Source organism: Carcharodon carcharias, chromosome 30 (assembly GCF_017639515.1).
Source record: "Carcharodon carcharias isolate sCarCar2 chromosome 30, sCarCar2.pri, whole genome shotgun sequence".
Taxonomy (NCBI): Eukaryota; Metazoa; Chordata; class Chondrichthyes; order Lamniformes; family Lamnidae; genus Carcharodon; species Carcharodon carcharias.
Window position 1 is genome coordinate 35,265,833 of NC_054496.1, and position 18,413 is coordinate 35,284,245.

At 41.3% G+C, this 18,413-nt stretch overlaps 1 protein-coding gene across 6 annotated transcripts in view; it reads right to left on the reverse strand.

Moving 5' to 3' along the window:
• Window positions 1–18,413, reverse strand: part of LOC121271280 (EVI5-like protein) — a 410,054-nt gene that overhangs the window by 179,072 nt on the left and 212,569 nt on the right. For all 6 annotated transcript variants that reach the window (XM_041177135.1, XM_041177134.1, XM_041177131.1 and 3 more), the window contains 4 exons: window positions 17,243–17,386; window positions 15,352–15,441; window positions 12,088–12,185; window positions 9,550–9,610 (listed from right to left, as the gene is read on the reverse strand). In XM_041177135.1, the coding sequence (XP_041033069.1) occupies window positions 9,550–9,610; window positions 12,088–12,185; window positions 15,352–15,441; window positions 17,243–17,386 (393 nt within the window). The remainder of the gene's footprint in view (window positions 1–9,549; window positions 9,611–12,087; window positions 12,186–15,351; window positions 15,442–17,242; window positions 17,387–18,413) is intronic.

Here is an 18,413-nt window from a genome sequence, read left to right on the forward strand (position 1 = left end):
TTTACTGGATTTAATCTATGTGGGTGTTGCTTAATTGACTCAGAATTCCCTACATCAACATCATGTACAGCTAAATCTGTTTTCCCCAGTTTATTTCCACAAATTGCTTTGTGTGACTACAATAGCTCTTTTAAAATCACTCCAACACTTTTCTGGAAGGTAAACATTAGAGCTAGGTCATTGTCCAATTTAATCAGGGGAAGATCAATTTCAGAATCCTTAATTTCTAACTCTGTTTCCTTACTTACAACTACCAGTGCCAGCTCCTGTTTATTCTCTCCGTCAAAATATTTTTTGAGCATATTTACATGGTACACTGACTCTTCCTTATATCTGGGGTATTTACCACGTAGTTTACCTCACTCAGTCTCTTTTCGATCTGGTAAGGTCCACTAAAGGTTGCCTTCAATGGTTCACCTGACACTGGCAACAATACTAACACTATCTCCAGCCACAAAACTATGGGCCTTTGCCCTTCTGTCTGCCTTTGCCTTCATCACTTGTTGAGATTGAGATATCTTTAAATGTTTTCTAGCCAGTTCACACACCTTACTTAATCTCTCTCTGAATTTCATCAGAATCGTTTCAGAACTTTGACTCACTAATTCCTCCCTAATCAGTTTAAGTGGTCCCCTTACTTCATGGCCATTAATTAACTTGAAAGGACTGAACCCTGTCAATTCAATAGGGGTACCCCTAATAGCAAACAACAAGAATAGAATCCCTCGATCCCAATCATGTGGATAGTCTTGTCTATACGCTCTAATCATAGTCTTTAAAGTCTGATGCCACCTTTTGAATGCACCTTGTGATTCAGGGTGGTAGGCTGATGACCTAAATTGCTTTATTCTTAGGCTGCTCATTACTTCTTTAAACAGCTGTGACATGAAATTTGATCCCTGATCTGACTGTATTTCTTTTGGTAATCCATACCTTGTAAAGAATTTGGTTAACTCCTCTACAATCGCCTTTGCTGTAATTTACCTTAAAAGGTATTGCTTCTGGAACTTTTGCGGACACATTCATGGTTGTAGGTACTGATTTCCACTTTTAGTCTTAGTGAGGGGTCCTAAACAATCAGTTAGGACATTGTTAAAAGGTTCCCCAAATGCTGGAAGTGGAATTAAAGGTACAGGCTTAATCGTTGTCTGAGGTTTGCCTATCACCTGACATGTTTGACAGGATTTGACTATATCTTTATATAGTCCAAGCCAATAAAAATATTTTTGTATCCTGGCTTGAGTTTTCCTAATTCCCAAATGTCCAGCATTGGAATTTTATGCACCACTCAAAATTTCATTCTAGTATCCATTTGTTATCACTACTTAGTGCACTATCACCCACTTTTCATCAGCTGGAACACGAGGTGGTCTCCAGTTCTTCATTAACACATTGTTCTTAATACAATAACACTCTGGAATGTATTCTGCTTCTGTTTCAGAATAAGCTGTTTGATATAATTGCTTCATACCTGAAACCTTCTGCTGAAACTCCACTAGCTTCACTGAACTAAACACCTCAACCTCATCCTCTTTAATCTTCTCCTCCTTCATAATCTTTTCAAAGGTTGATCCAGCCAACTGAATTTCAGTACCATACCCTTCTTTTAGGTTCCTCTTCTTCCGGTTTTAAAAGTGTGCGTTTGTGACCTCGCCACCATACAATCTGGAAGCAATCCAGGATGCTCTTTCTATAACACCTCTGTTGATTGTGTCTCAACAGGCTGCTCTACTACAGAAGGCATAGTCAAAATCTGTGATCCAGCTACATCATTACCTAGAATAAATTTAACCCCTGCGATGGGCAACTTCTCTACTACCCCAACAATCACCTCTTCTGTTTTCAAATCACTTTTTAAATTTACCTTATACAGTGAAATAGGTTTGACTTTACCATGCATTCCCTTAATATTATGTCCTGCAATAGCCCTTCTGGACAAAATATAGTACTATCCCATAACATTTAAGGACTGGCTGGCTAGCCCCAGTGTCCCTTAAAATTCTGACATCCTTTCCTGCTCTTCCCTGTACACATGGATACACTGTCCCTTCACATATAAAACCTTTAAATGTCCCTGAAACCTGCCCTTCAGAACTCCCTTGGAAAAGTTGTGAACACATTCCTACTTCTCTAGCTACTACTGATTCTTCCTGCTCCACCTGTATAAAAACCACTGGTTTATCTGATTCTTCCTGCTCCACCTGTATAAGAACCACTGGTTTATCTTATCTCTGGATCTCCAAGCCCACAGTGCTCTTACTTCCAGGACTTTTGAGTTCCAACTACTGCAGTCAGTTTCCCATTTAACCTCCAACAACATGATCTTGTGTGTCCAGCCTTATTACAATGGGTAACATAGCAGCTTCTGTTCTTCAACTCTACTTTAATAGGCTGGTATCCTTCAGCTTGATTCTTATTACTAAGATTTTTACCATCACTAAGTTTTCAAAATCTCCAACTTCCCTGCTGATTTCCATATGACCCTTTTCTTAAACTTAACTGTTTGTGTGAAATGTCATATATATTGGCTAAAAGAGCAGCTTCTCTCACCTTTTTGCTTTGTCTTTCACCTAAATATGTTTTAATGTTTACTGGAATGTTATTTCTAAATTCTTCTATAATCATAACCTCTCTTGCATTTTCAAAAATCTTATCTAATTTTAATGCCCTGAACCATTGATCCTAGGTCATTTCTCTTCCTCTTACAAACTCCATATTAGTCTGATTAAATCTTTTCCTTAAGAGTTCTAAACTTCAACTGATAAGGTTCAGGGACAAGCTGACAAGCATTTAATATTGCCTCCTTAACGAGCTTGTAACCTGCAGACTGCTCCTCTGATAAAGCTTGCAAACACACTCATTGCTGCACCTGAAGCAGCAGTCTAACATATTAGCCCAAGCAGTTCTTGGCCAATTCAATTTCATAGCTATCTTTTCAAATGAGGGAAAATATCTTTCAATTCCATCTTCTAAATTTAGGTATCAACCGAAGGTTTTTAGCTGAATTAAATTCCCCAAAAGGAATCTAAGTCACCACCTGAATCATTATCTCTCCTTTCTTCCTTTATTCTAAGGTTCACTTTAGATAATTTGTACTGTCTGGCTTCTTTCTCTCTCTGAAGCTCTCAATCTCTTTCCCTCTTGCTTTTCTCAATTGCCAACTTCTCTCCCTGAAGTCCAAGCTTTCGTATTTCTATCTCTTGTAATCTTTTCTTCTACTGCTCCTCCTTTTCCCATTAAAGGTTTTTTTTTAATATTTCTAGTTCTTGTAATTTATCCTTTTCTTTTTCCTTCTCTTTTCTTTTTAACTCTAGGCTTTTTTCTTCATTTCCCTCTTTTTCTCTTTCTTCCAATGCAAGCTTTTGTCTTTCTCTATTTCTTTCTGAAATCTTACTACCTCCAGCTGTGACATATGAGTTTCAGGAATCCCTTCCTCCAACTTTAAATGCTTGGTAAGTACTTTAACCATGTCAGCCTTGTCAACAAATATTCTGCTCTTATCTCTGCCTGCACTTTCTCCGCTAATTCTCTCAGCTGAGCTTTAGTCAGATTTCAAATACTCCATAGTTACATTTTCCACTCCCAGAAAAGTCGTAACAATCTCCAAAGCCACTTTGCAGGGTAATCACTTTAAAACCCTCAACACACAGCTCATGAGTTCAGTGCTCTTCTTGTGCTTGTATCCCTTAGATTCACAAATTCCAACCCAATCAAGGAATTTTAGTAATCCCACAAAGAACCCCCAATTTGTTGTTACCACAGCCGCTGTTAACTGCTGAGCAGACCAATTCCCAGAGGGAAACTTGGCTTATGGGCCATACCTTTTTATCGTATTCTGAAAACAAGATGATGACATACCGATCTCAGCAGTAAGCGGTCCAGAAACACTTCTGGGATTTTAAAAATTAAAAGTTTTATTAAGAATAAAAGAAAACTTAAGCACACAAGATTATAGTTACACAATGAAGGTTATAGTCTTACAAAACACTCCCCAAAAAGACACTCTACTTAGTCGGACCCACAAGTAAACACCTCCAGGCAACACCCCATTAAAGAACTCCAGTAATGTCACACAAAGCAAACTGCTGTAGCTTCAATAAAGGCATACCACATGGCCTGTACCCTCTTCCACTTTTCAGAGGAATCCACTTCAGAATAAAACTGTTCGTGGCAGCCCAAGACCCTTCTGGCTTGGCTGGATGGCTGGTTCAAACAGCATTTCTCCCAGCCTAGAGTACCAGCTATAGCTCAACATTTCCAACTAAGCTCTCCACAATAACTCTAAAATAACTTTTTTCCCTTTCATCGCTGGTTTCATTGTTCTCACACCTCTATGAAGCTCAAATCCTTCCAAATAGAAAATCTTTTGTCTCTACCTTGTCTTTGCTTTCAGGTCAATAAAATATAATATCCTCACTACTATTTATCTGTGGAACACCAGCAAGATGCAAACATGTTTCTTTACACCTCTGATTCTCCTTTGATATTCAAACAAATTCTCAACTTATCTAAAAATGCAAATTTTATATCTAACCTATTTACTTGTACCTCAAACTTAACACCTCTATCCTGTACATGTTTTAAACCCCATTCCCAAGACAACCTGACTCCTATCAATCTCTTGCCCAGCTTAATTAAAACATAACACACACCCACACTCTCTCTCTCAGCCTCCTTTACAAAACACAATATTCCACAAAAATATTTTTTTAAAAATAACATCCGTTCTCACAATAGTCCATGACATATTCCTCCATGGAATGCCCATCCTTCAAAATCAATCGAACTTTGACAATGCCTCATCCAATAGATCAACTTCCTGGTAAATTTTATCTATGAGACCTAATAGAAGAGCCAAACCTTCTTCAGTATCCAACTAACGGGCATCCAGCTCACAAAATACTTTGATTTCAAATGTTAGGAAGCAACAACGGCAATGTCATTGTTGCCTCCTTGGTAGAGACATAACACATTCACTTCATTCTTCCACTGGTCATAAGATTCAGACTCCGAGAACATTGGAGGGTAATCACACCTTGACAATTTACACTTTGCTTTCAGCTATTCTTCACAAAAGCTACTCAGTGATGAAGGTTATTGATTGACATGAAACATTAACTCCGTTTCTCTTTCCACAGATGCAGCAAGAGTTGCTGAATATTTCCACCATTTTCTGTTTTTGTTTCAGATTGTAATCTTCTGTCTTTAAAAAAATGTTAGTTCCCAACCTTCACCTTTAGGCAACCATTCTCCGCTCCCAAGTTAAACTCCTGACATCCAGCTGGTGAAGGAGACACCCAGAAGTCAATCTTCACTCAGTTTTAGATTTCTACACCAAGTGAAACATTACAAAAGTATAGCTCCTAACTCTACAGCCCATCACCAGTGTCAGTAAGTATCTCTTTATATGTAATCATCGACTGAACACCCTCCATCTGTACATCCTTAACTTTAATTTATACAGTTAATAACTAATTATGACTGGGAACACTTGCTGATCTGAATGAATCAAGTGTCATTTTCCTGTGGCAGGACTTCAGTCGAAATACAAAATGGTTTGTCCAGAGTGAAAAAAAGATGTATTTGCTCACCTTGCTAGAAATGGCCCATTTTTTGCCTTATTTGGATCATCAAATATAAGATAGAGTCTCATTTAAGCTCCAGGTTGGTGGGTCAGCAGGTCTGGTCCACAGGTCCTGCTACAGCATCATACTGTACCCTTTTCTGTAAAAGTGACTATGGTCCAATTGGGGTCTAACAGAGAGTCATTGAAGCTCCACTATTACCTCATTATGGGGGCACTCAAGTAATACTCACTCACCACAAGATTGATCTACAAGATGTACTGAGCTTGCAGCTGCTGGGCAGGACAGCCACTGAGACTGGTTTTAGCAATACAAGTCCACTATGGGAAACTAACCCACACCCACGCTTTGGCAATCTCCCAACTTGATCTTTGGAGAAGTCATCAAGCAGAGCTCATGCAATTTCCTTAAAGGCCATAAGTAAAGACCAAAATGCTGGAAATGCTCAGCAAGTCAGGCAGCATGTGTGGAGAGAGAAACAGAGTTGATGTTTCAGGTCGATGGCATTTCATCAGAACATCAATCTGAACTTTAACTCTTGTTTCCCTCCACAGGTGTTGCCTGATCTACTGCATATTTTCAGCATTTTGTGCTTTAATTTCTGGTTTCCAGCATCTGCAGTATTTTGCTTTTTTCTCTTTAAAGGTCACTTGTGCCTTCCTGCCACATGCTGCTGATAAAGGTATATTTATAAAAACTAATAGAAAGTAGAAGGCAGCTTTGTATCAGTAGGGTCAGTCTTCAGTGTGGTCGAGTACTCGTGCAGTCTCATATTACTGCTGTCAGCTAGGGTAAAGGGGGCTACCTCTCGGAAAGTGGTGATTTCTTTATTGCAATATTTTCTTCTAAATCATGTGATCAATTTTGGTTTAGCATATAACTAAATCCAGGCAAACAGTCTGCATTAAGGGCCTGTTTTAAACTCATTACTGAATGCAAGTTGGAGTTGCAGTTTTGTTGAGATGAGAGACTGGGCCCATTCTGATTGCACTGGAGAAACTAAGGGTTGTACAGCTCCCCTTTAACTACTGTTGACTGGGACCGTAAACTAAAAACAGTTTTGTATCCTGCATTTAATTTTCAATGCTTTCACACCATCCTAAACATTGTGTTTAGGATTTGGAGCAATCCCTTCACAGCAGGGCGATAACACTGCTGTGTAATTTTCTACCCTGCAGCAGCAAGTCTTTCTGACAACAGTTGTTGGCCTGAAGCTTCATACCCAAGTAACCGTCCTTCCTGTGTGTGTCTGTCTTGACAGTGGGCGGTAGCTACTTGACGACCCATCCATGCACTTCCGCCATCCAGCTGGGTGGGACTGCACTCGCCTCGTTCCATTCTCATCAATCCAGTTGTAGCCCGGGAGTTACCCGGAATGGCTTTTCTTCCTGCATCCTTACCCTCTGGCAGCTCCACAAGGACCTATCGCTAGTTTTCACACGTAGGTTGATAACACCCAGCTCTACCTCTCCAGCATCTGGATCAATACTCATCCCTCAATCAGCATCACTAAAACAGATATAAAAGCAAAACACCACGGATGCTGGAAATCTAAAATAAAAACAGGAAGTGCTGGAAAATCTCAGCAGGTCTGGCAGCATCTGTGGAGTGAGAAACAGAGTTAATGTTTCAAGTCACGTTTCTGCTTTCAGATAGCACTGACCCTTTCTCTGCTATTTACACGTTCTGCTGTTTTACTTTCAGGTAACGCCAAGCTTTATTCTATTAACACTTACTCTGGACCAAAGCTTTAGACTTTAATACTATCATTACCGCTCCCTTTGTCTCGTGTTCCATGACATGTCTGTCATTTAATCTCTTCCGCCTTCTCACCTATCCCTGCTCCACCTGCCCCTCCCCGCCTTTTTCAACAGCTTAAAATCCATCACATTTCTACCTCTCTCCATTTCCAAAGAACAGTCATATTGGACTTGAAACATTAATTCTGTTTCTCTCTCCAGAGATGCTGCCAGGCCTTCTGAGATTTTCCAGCATTTTCTATTTTTAGTTCACTGGAACAGATGACCTGGTCATTAATCTCGCTGCTTTCTGTAGAACCTTGCTCTTCAAAACTACTGCAGAGGCTGGAAATCGGAGGTTCTGAAAGGCACTCTCTATTTGCAAGTCTCATTATGATTCTTAGGTTGCCAGGTCACAATTGATTCAACTGAAAAGGTCAATCGGAGACAGAGGAAACAGCTAAAAGCAACTTAACACCTCCGGGTGGTAGTTTTATAAAGAACTGTGCAAAAGAGCTAGACAGTGTGTGTAACACACAAGGAGAAACTAGAGTGTATTAACATTTATGGACTGTTTGGCCATGTGACTACAGAGCTCAACCATGATTAACAATGTTAACCCAAAAAAGCAGCTAAAGGTTGAGGATGGGGGGTGGGGGAGATGTGTTTTAAGCTTAGAAGTAGTTTGTTAATTGGTGCCTCTAGCATACCATTTCTACCTAAAACAACAGCAGTCCAGTCAGACATTCCAATGATTTCTCTTGCGTATTATGCCAGGATGGTATTTCTTGCACACATCAGGCTAAGGCATTTATAATTTGTTAGATCAGCTTAGGCACAGGATTGGACAATTACACTGGCAGGATTTCTTTTCTGAGTTCAACAGGGTTAATTCAACTGCAAAATTCCCAATCAGGGAGGAGGACAGAATGAAGTGCTTAGCTTCTCAGAAACAAAGAACAGGGGAAAACATGGTCATGAAGTTTACAGAGGGGTAAAAACGTATCTAGGGAGGTAATCTTTAAGATAGAGCCCTTCATGATCAGAGGAAAGGCTAACGAAATAAATGTTTAGCCTGCTAACAGGGACAGCGTAGCAACTGAATTAAGGTGAAATACAGTGAGATTTAGATATGTTACTCTACTGGTTTGCTCAACAGTTATAAAATAAACCAGTTTATTCATTTCCATTCAGCCTCATCTCATTAAAATGCAAAATAGACCGTGGTTCAGAAACTGGAGAAGCACCTGTGGAAACAAGTATGAAATTATGGCATCCAATAAAGACTCCGTGAGTCATGCTATAGTATATCAAGATGCTGGGCAGTAAAAGGTAAACTGCTCATTGTAGGGCACGTGAGGGTCCACTTACAGGAAGACCAGTGACACTGAACCCAAAAGGATGTCCAGTGCTCAAATGTCAATTTGTCACATTGGGAAAGAGAAGAGGTAAACTCATCCCTCCCAAGTAAATGTACTTTAATGTCAAGCACAAATTATATTCACTGTAAATCTTAATCAACATATATTCTAACCATATAATTATTTTTGAGGAAACACTTAATTATCTGACTGGATTTCTAGTAATTACATGGGTTATGTTTTTTTTAAAAAATACAACAAGCAGGTTAATCAGAAGAAAATTAACCTCACGCACTTTCTAATACAATTGCACACACTGTCTTCCAAATAATGTATGAAGCAGCTTAGACTGCCTGACACAGAAACAAAGCACAGGACAAAATAACCCACTTGATTGGCATCCCTTCCACAAACATTCACTCCCTCCATCACTGACGCACAGTAGCAGCAGTGTGTACCATCTACAAGATGCACAGCAGAAATTCACCAAGGTTTCTTAGGCAGCACCTCCTAAACCCAACCAAGCTACCATCTAGAAGGACAAGGGCAGCAGGCACATGGGAACACCACCGCCTAGAAGTTCCCCTCCAAGCCACTCACCATCCTGACTTGGAAATATATCCGTTCCTTCACTGTCGCTGGGTCAAAATCTTGGAACTCTCTCACTAATAGCACTGTGGGTGTACCTACACCACATGGACTGCAGCGGCTCAAGAAGGCAGCTCACCACCACCTTCTCAAGGGCAATTATGGATGGGCAACAAATGGTGGCCTAGCCAATGACAGCCACATCCCAGAAAAGAATTTTAAAAAAGTACCCATAATTAAAATAGACATTTGACGTACACCACTTGAAAAACTTACTTTTATTTCAATCTGTTCCTCCATTTCTTTATTTTTGATTGTAGTATATTCTTTTTCAAGTCTGCAGGACAAAAAAAAAAGTCACAACAGAATGCCTAAGTAAACATACGTTTATCAGATTCCCTTAAATAAGTGTACATTTCTCATCAGATCACACCCTCTTGCCATTGTTCCCCTCATGAACGTGATAATCTTACAATGCTACTTCCCCTTTCACCACCCACAGTCTGGATGAAGTCAAAGTTCATCAAAACCAACAGGAAATTTTCACATCATCTTTCTAGGAACAAAAGCGCACATCACAAAATTGTACCTTGTACCAATCACACTCAGTAACAGGAGGATAGCATGAAAATAGCAGCTACTCAGCATCTTAAGTGTTCTTCAGAAATCATGGCCAAAACACAGCTAGAGCTACAAAATTAAAACTTTAATTTTTATCTGTGATACATCCCCCTCTGCATAAGGCATTGGGTCTCTGCTGGGATATAATCCCACAGACACCAGGCAGCCTCAAAGTGTCCATTATTCACTGTGAGCCATGCTAGTTAACATCAGTAATCTGAGCAGTCAATGGAGACTATGTACTGGATTATTCTGCACATTGATGTCGGGTATGCACCACCCAGAAATAGTTTCACTCCCAGCACTGGCCATCACCTTGCAGGATTAACACATTGAAGTGCATGACCGTTACAGGACACCTGTAAAAACATTTACATCATTTAACTAAAGGAATAAGAAACTCAGGGCACCTTTGAACAAAGGACTTTTGATCCCATTTCGGAGAGTAAAATCTAATTTCCAAAACTATCAAGATCACAACGAAGAATATAAATGACCTAAATCTAGAAGGCTCTTCACCATTCCCAAATCCTGGACACAATGCAAAAAAAAATCTGATTAATAATTCCCTGACCTCCAGCCAGTCACAACCTTTGTCTTTAAGGGGAAGGGGCTTGGAGAAAGATGGGATGAGGGTTGTTGGAGCAGGGAATGCAGGAAGCCAGGAGAGGTAGACAAACTTTCCTTTACATCCTCAGGCATATCCAAAGCATCCTTATTGGTGGGATTCTCTCTGTGAGGAGGATGGAATGGTGGCAGTGTAGGTGAGAAACTAAATTGGAGTTTCTATCCAAAATAACGCCTGCATCACTCCATATTCACTAATAGCCACTCGTTGCTATCGCAATTCATGTGATATTCTGCTGTTTCTATGGTTATCAGCGCATGTAATGTATGCAACATGGCTTAACGTTACTAAACAGGAGTGGGAGTCTACAGTTCAATTTACTTGGACCTTGGACCCATTTCCCTGTCCCTCCTTTCCCCTCGCTCACCATGCTTAGCTTCCCCCTGCCCAAGCCTTCAACTTGAATCTCTAATTTCTCTCTCATCTCCCCTCATGCCGTCCCCAAGAGGCCCATACCTCCTGCTGTTTCGACACCATTCCCACTATCTTCCTTCCCTGGTGCCCGTGCTAGCTGCTATTGGAAGCGGCTCCCTCTCCTCAGGTACTGCTCCTCCCACCACCACCCACTCTCCCCTCCCTTTCAAAACTGCAGTCACTACTCTTCAAAAAAGAACACCCTTGCTCCCTCTGCCATCGTGCTAAAGTCCTTTACACTCCGAATGGCAGGTGGATCTACTGATACTTTTCACAGTACACATCAGGCTAAGGAAAGGAAATGAGAAATGGAACAAAGCTACTCTGAACTGTCTCATCAATGCAGTGCGCATAGCAATTCCAAGAAAATATCTTAAAAGGAGTCAAATGGTTATGGCCAGATTAATTAAATTGGTGTCATCCCAAAAACCTCAAATTCAATCGCTGGTTTCTAATCACTTTTCCTGTGATATAGAACCCATGCAGAATTTTCAGAGTTGCAAACATCTAATAGCAATGTGTACACAGCAGAGATGATGTACTGGGTTTCAAACTTCTGGTTTCCTCTAGTCAAACATATCTCCCTCACTAATGCAAACATTCATCACCAAGGCGCATACTCTCACAAGGCTAGATGAGTGTGGACAAGGGTTTCTTCCCCTGCTCTCCCCCATCTTCATTCCCAGTCCCTAGACGAAATATCCCATCTCCTCACTCGCCATACAATTAAAGCTGATAAAGAAGGAAAATTCAGCCAAGTTGTTAGAGATCCGACTTCATAACTGACCCCCACCCCCCGCCATTTGAAAAAAACCTGATCCAATAGGAAACACCATCAGGTCTTGAGTCTAGAGCTGGAATTCTCCTCAGCTTGGTTCACTCGTGCTCAGAGTCAGATGATCGCATGCTCAAGTCCCCCTTCCAGGGGGCAAGATGATTATCTATGCTGACAGCACTGTGCTGCATTGCAAGAGGTGCGACTTTCATACAAGCCATACAAACGAGAACTCATCTGCCTGCCCAGATGGCTGAGAACCAGAAAGCTCTGCCAGTGCACTGGCCAACATTCACTTGCAACAAGCCCCATATAAAAAAAAACACGGACTGGAGAGTGTGCTGGGAAGCAAAGGCTGGGTTTACACATTACGTACTTCTTCATTTTCTTTGCATTGTACTTGACCTGGTAAGCCTTCAGGACCAGCTTGTCAGGGCAGCCATCAAACTGCTGTGGGATGACCTTCTGAAAGTGCTGGAGGGAGGAAAGAGAGAGAGAAAGAGAGAGAGAGAGAGGGGGGAAACATCAGATCACTTCTGTATACAGGATAGGAACAGTGTGACTGGCTACAGACTCCACATTCCTCAAATAACCCCAGCCTCCAAGTGTCCAGGAAGAGAAAAAAATATTTATTTAAGGTTATGTCATGAAGAGATATTAATGCCCATAATGTTATTGGAACTTATTTTTAAATTGGAATTGTAGTAAGGTCTGTGTGTGTCTATGTATGGCTTAATTGGATTAAAGCCAGCTAACCTGGGTGCTTTGCTATATAGTAGTTTTGAGACGTTAATTGGATAAACGTAAGGAGGAGAAGGTAAAGTGTAATTTTGCATTTGTTGACTAAACCATTCAAAATAATGGGTAAAATCTTGCACCTAGCTGGGAGACGCCAAGCAACGTGTTTATATTACTAATAAACTTGGTGGAATGAAAGGATTATTGTTAGCAGAGGTAAAATTAAAAAAAACCTAATAATACAATGGAAAATTTACATTCAAAGGGGAAGCTGGGTATAAACAGAAAGGAGTTTGTGTGTGAGAGTCAGAGGCATTTAAGATCTAACCAGCCTGTAAGCCTACAACTGTGTCTGCAAAGGAACCTCACTTTGAATTCTTAAGGTCAAATGTGCTTTGCCTGGTGTCTGTTTAGATTCAGTGGGTTATTGTTGCCTTCGTGAAGATTTACCTGGGAGTGATTAATTTGGGCATTTATTTAAAAGTTATTATGGTAATAATTTGTAAGCATATGTTTAATTTGTTGTTAAATTAATAAATGTTTAATTTAGTTTTATATAAAAAACCTTTCGAGGCTTAGTGGTCTTATTCCTGAATTCAGAGCTGCATCCCAAGCATACCAACTGAAATATAGGTTATGACAGTTGTTCAAGTTTCTCTCTGGGATTTAAACAACTCAACCTTTACCAACAGTTACGTTTAACTCCTATAATAGGGATCATGGTAAATTTATCTGAAGTAGATTATCTAAGGTGGCTTTATTTAGGATCCTCTGGAACAGCTGTTCTCAGCATCCATTGGCTTTTTTTCATGAAGGGGAGGTGAGCGGGTTAAATAAATGTTGGTATCCAGACTGAGTACCAGTGATTCCTGCAGGAAGACACATGCTTGCTTCAGGAGAGGTTAGTATCATGCTAAGCTGTGACAATTGGGGATGCAGGGAACGAGGGAAGTGAAGGAACAGAGGGCTGCCGGGGAAGGTGCAATACAGGGAGCCACCAGGAGGAGGGAACAGCAAGATGGGAGGCAAAAGAGAAAGATTAGAAACACGAAGGTGTCAGACAGATAAGATTATGTGCATGATATTGCAGCTAGTCACATCTGCTTATGTGTATGCTGTTTTGATTAATGTCGATTCTTTCATATTCTCTTTTAGCTTCACTTCAATGCTTTCTATTTCTCAGTATTCTTTCCATCATCCCTTGATATTTATTGTACAGCTATTTTTGCTCTACCTTGACTAGCTATTTATGGAGCCCCAGCCTTGAACTTGCTGCCTTTGTACTTATTCTGAACAGATTCAACTTGTATTTTATCGATCTTGCCCTTACATATCTCACTGCCCGGTTCAACGTTTGATCTGAAATTTTTCCAACTAATTAATCTGTTTCTTTTTGCAGGAGGACCCAGGTCGAGTTTGATTGGCCTTCAATAACCTCCCAAGAGAGCTCCACGTCAGACCAAGTGAACCATCACTGAATCACACTGAAATTGTCAGGCCGATCCTTAAGGGGCACCAATTCAAGCAGCAAATTGGCAAAGCTCAGTGGGAGGAGCTTGATTAAGCAGCGTCGGCATGTCAGCAAATTTAAAAACTGACATCTTGGCTGACCAAAGAAATCATTAACAAACTTTTTAGAACCAGAGTTGGGTTTCTCAGGCCTTCAACGCTTGCCCGAGTCCCGACCCTCAATGTTTCCCTGAAGCCAGAATAGCTGACCTTGCAGTTACTGCAGCTGGCTGGACATTCAACAGAATACTGCAATAGGACAAAGGCTGATGAAAGTTTGCTTTGTAAGCTTGTTATACAAACCCGGTTTATAATCTTTAATGATATGGGATAAATATAAGTAAGCTGCTTCTCCATTCTTGCTGGCCTCAAGTGTTCTTTGCTCTGGCACGCTTTTTTCCTTACTTATTAATCATTAAGTAATGCTAAAAGAGAGCAGTTCTATTACAAAGACATTTGATGTTAATTGTTCAAGCTACTTCAAATTCAAACAAAAATGATGTGTTAGTGGAGCAAACAGCATTCCTTCTACACAGAGGGAGCGATAGGGAAAGGGGTGAGGGGACAACTGCCACCTCTCAACCTTTTGAGGTGGAGATCCGATTTCTTCAGGTTTGTCCTTTAAGACACAGGTTGGCAAAAGTCTTCGAACCCAGACTGGATCAGCAGAGATTGGTGGTAGATCAGGGGATGGGCTGTGCTGCTGGGGAAGCAGTGGAGGATGAAGGACAGGGTAATTTATAAAGGAAGTGCGCACAAATAGAATTTTACATCTCTGACTGAGCGCCTATTCTCAGAACAAAGTCAGAATTTTCTTCCAAATTACAAGTTGTTGTTGTGCAGACACAGAGACATGATTGACACACCCAGTGTGGGAAATGGAACTCTCTGCCATCCGTTAATTCTCAACAATGATTGTGAAACAGAACATAGGACATTCCATCAGCGTTTAACACCACCCAAGTACCACAAGAATTCTCAGGCTTTTGGTACATAAATGATTACAGAAACAATGGCAGCTATTCAATAACAGGAAATGGCAATTTTTTTTAAGTGCCAATTCCTGAGCCTCCCCATTAAACATGGAAACATGGGGAAGTGTTGTTTACAAAGCTGTACTGGCAGCTGTCTGTGCACAGCTCACCAATCCTGCTAGCTCCCTTTTCTTATGGTTAGGAAACGACAAAGATGTTCGGGTTTGGAGGAAGGAGGAGGAAGATCACTAAGATCATTTATTTTGTGACAAAGTTGTCAATAAAAGTGTACAAAATCTTCACAAAGATTAGCTGGGGCACCAAGGATGAGTTACATCTTAGACACTGAGACACAGCTCCCTCTGCACAAGAGAGATGCGCCAATGAATTTTTCCTGCTGGGAGAGAGGTGGTTTTTACCTGCGACATTCCTTCCATATCAAGCTGCATCAGTTCTGCTTGGTTAAACTGAAGGATGGCCATTCCAATGCGAAACACTATTTCCAAACCCTGCCAACACAATAAAGTGAATGGAGAACTGCAAAGGAAAGTTTCAAAAGCAGAGCAGAACCAAACCAGGATCCAAAACATAAGGTGGAAGAGTCAGTGATGCTACAAATTGCTTCGTTCACCCACACCAGCTCCTAGGACATTAAAGGATTCACATTAACAAGGAGGTAAAACCTCATAATCGAGATTGTTCAAGTAGTCTGTCTCTCATCTCCACATGGTCGTCACACACCATAGACAAGAACATGATAACTGTTAATCAAACTGAACAGAGCAGCATATTCACCAGGTTGCAACAAACCACACGCAGCTCAAAACAAAATAGAACCTGCTGGCACTTTTCTCTACTCGTGACAATTTTTCAGAGAAGAGTTTGACTCAAATCATTTTGCATATTTAATCTCCACACTCAGTATTCAAAGGGCAAGAACAGTACAGCACAAAGAGCAATGCCTCCTGCAACTTTTCACCATTGAGACCAGTTGTCAGTGTTGGGCAGGGAGTGGCGGGGGGGGGAGCGGAAAGGCAATAGCTGGGCTCCTAATTCCCTGAAGCTGCAAGATCCCAGGCTGAGTGGACAATCTGTGTCAAAATGACAAATCTTAAGACACCTGTTAGAGTGTGATGCTTAATATCAGCTCGCTTGGGTGGGGGGGGGAAGTCATGGCGGGTGCTGGGGGCCTTGAGGGAGGTTGTTTTTGGCATAAACAGGGAAGGGAGAAAGAGGGAAGGGAATTGGTGGGGCTGGGGGGGCGGGGGCAGTGTCGTGAAGAAAGAAGGATTAAGATATCATACCTTAAATCAAATTGCTCTTTCTGAACAGCAGGCTCAGTAATTCACACAGGAACAATCACAAAGCAATTGGAGGCTGCCTGCTGCACTGAACCAAGTCTTATTTGTGCATTACTTAAACTATTTCAACAAATTGCCCGACTTTGAAAGTCATTATGGAAATAAAGGTTAGTGGAGAATGCTCAGTGGTAATTGTGCAAGAAACGATTCTCACTGAGCACCATCATGTCCAGCCAAGTCCTTATGGCAGCTCATCCAATCCGCCCACGTGCAGAGACATTCCGACCTTCATGCAGAAATTTATGGCGCACTCAAATATTTCACAGTCACGACTGTTAATCAAAATGAGCCCATTTGTTCCTGCCAACAGCCCTTTTACAAGCCTTCTAAAAACAGGAGGTTTCTCTTCACACAGAATATTCATGAAATTTCAAAAGTCAGCATTAACTTCAATGCACAATAAGCGACTACGAAATGGATGATTAGAACTGGATCCCTCCACATTAAACAGGAGCTTTGCACCCGGCTGTTTGGTTGACTTGGTGTTGTGCATGAGCTGCTACATTTAGCTGTCACTTCCCCACGCAGGGGGGCGTTTCTGATTGTATCTCAACGGAGACAGGCCCATATCCCAGGAGGAAAGGACCGGAAATGAAAACATTTCAAGGAGGGAGGCTCTGAAGGGAAGTCATTCCAGTGCGTTGGAGCGTATCTCTTGGAGACTGATTGCAAACTACCTTTCCCTTTCCCTCACAGGGGTACTGTCAAAGGTTTCTGGAAATGTAAAAGGGAGGATCACATGGTAGATTAGTTCACATTAATGCACCATCTGGAGCTCCCATTTCAGAGGATGGAATTCATCTTCTGTCTTGATAGGAGTCTGATAACTGGGAGAAAATAGGTGGGGACACACACTGACGTGGCCAGATTTGCGACTGATCCACTCTGTCACTGGTTGGGTGTCATTCTATTAGAGTTCAGTCGCACGATGATTCTGCAAAGATCTTACCTCATACATAAATATGTCAAATATCCTAGTCGCTAGCGGCAGGGAAAACGTGGTGAGAAAAATTGTTAGGAACCAGGAGGACGCATACATCGATGTGTGGAAGCTCTGTGACCGAAAGTGCACGTGCAATTCAGGCAACTGGTCCTGGGGAAGAGAACAAAAAGAAAACTACAAATGTGAAACTTAAGACCAACACAGAAGCTGACTCTTCTAAAACACAAAGTGGTGCAGTTATTTTTAATGGCTCCAGTTTAAAGACTGGCTGCCAGGCTATTCTGGGCACTGCATTTCAATCACGACCCTAGTTTTTGGAGTTCCAGTGTAGGCTATCCAAGGGAAAGCGGTTATTAACTCAAGTTCAGTTATGTCCTGGCCAATGTTTATCCCTCACCTCAGCACCACAAAAAACAGATTATCTGGTCATCATCACATTGCTGTATGAGGGAGCTAGCTGTGCACAAGTTGGCTGACACGTTTCCGCCACTTTAATAGCGAGGGTCCTTGAGAGGAAGCGGAGATGATTTCCTGGGATAGTTCCAAGAGTGAGGGATTTTAGCTACAAGGTTAGGTTGGAAATTATGTCGTTGTTCTCCTTGGGGTAAAGGAGATAGAGGAGAGATTTGATAAGAGCATAAAGATTATGCCAGGTTTGGATAAGGTAGACAAAGAAAAGCCGTTCCCATTAGCTGATGGCACAAGAACCAGTGGCGACAGATTTGAGATTTTGGACAAGAGGTGCAAGGAAGATGTGAGGAAGAACATTTTTACACAGCAAATGGTAATGAGCTAGAGTGCTCTGCCTATGAGGGTGGGTGGAAGTGGAAACGATGAATCATTTTGAAAAGGAAAGTGAATAGGTACTCAAAAGAAATACATTTACCGGGCTATGAGGATAGGACAGGGGAGTGGGGCTGATCGGATTGCTCTACAGAGAGCCGGCATGAGCTCGATGGGCTGAACGGCCTCCTTCTGTGCCATAATAACTCATGATCAAACTTCAAAAAGCACTTCATTGGCTGTAAAGCAGTTTGAGATGTACTGGGGTCACAAAAGGTGCTACAGAAATTAAGTTTTTCTCTCTTTCCAGTTGCATTACACAGCCCATTATAAACCCCTGGGGAGAAGAATAGATACAAATGTGAGCTAAAACACTGACTGTAACATTACTACT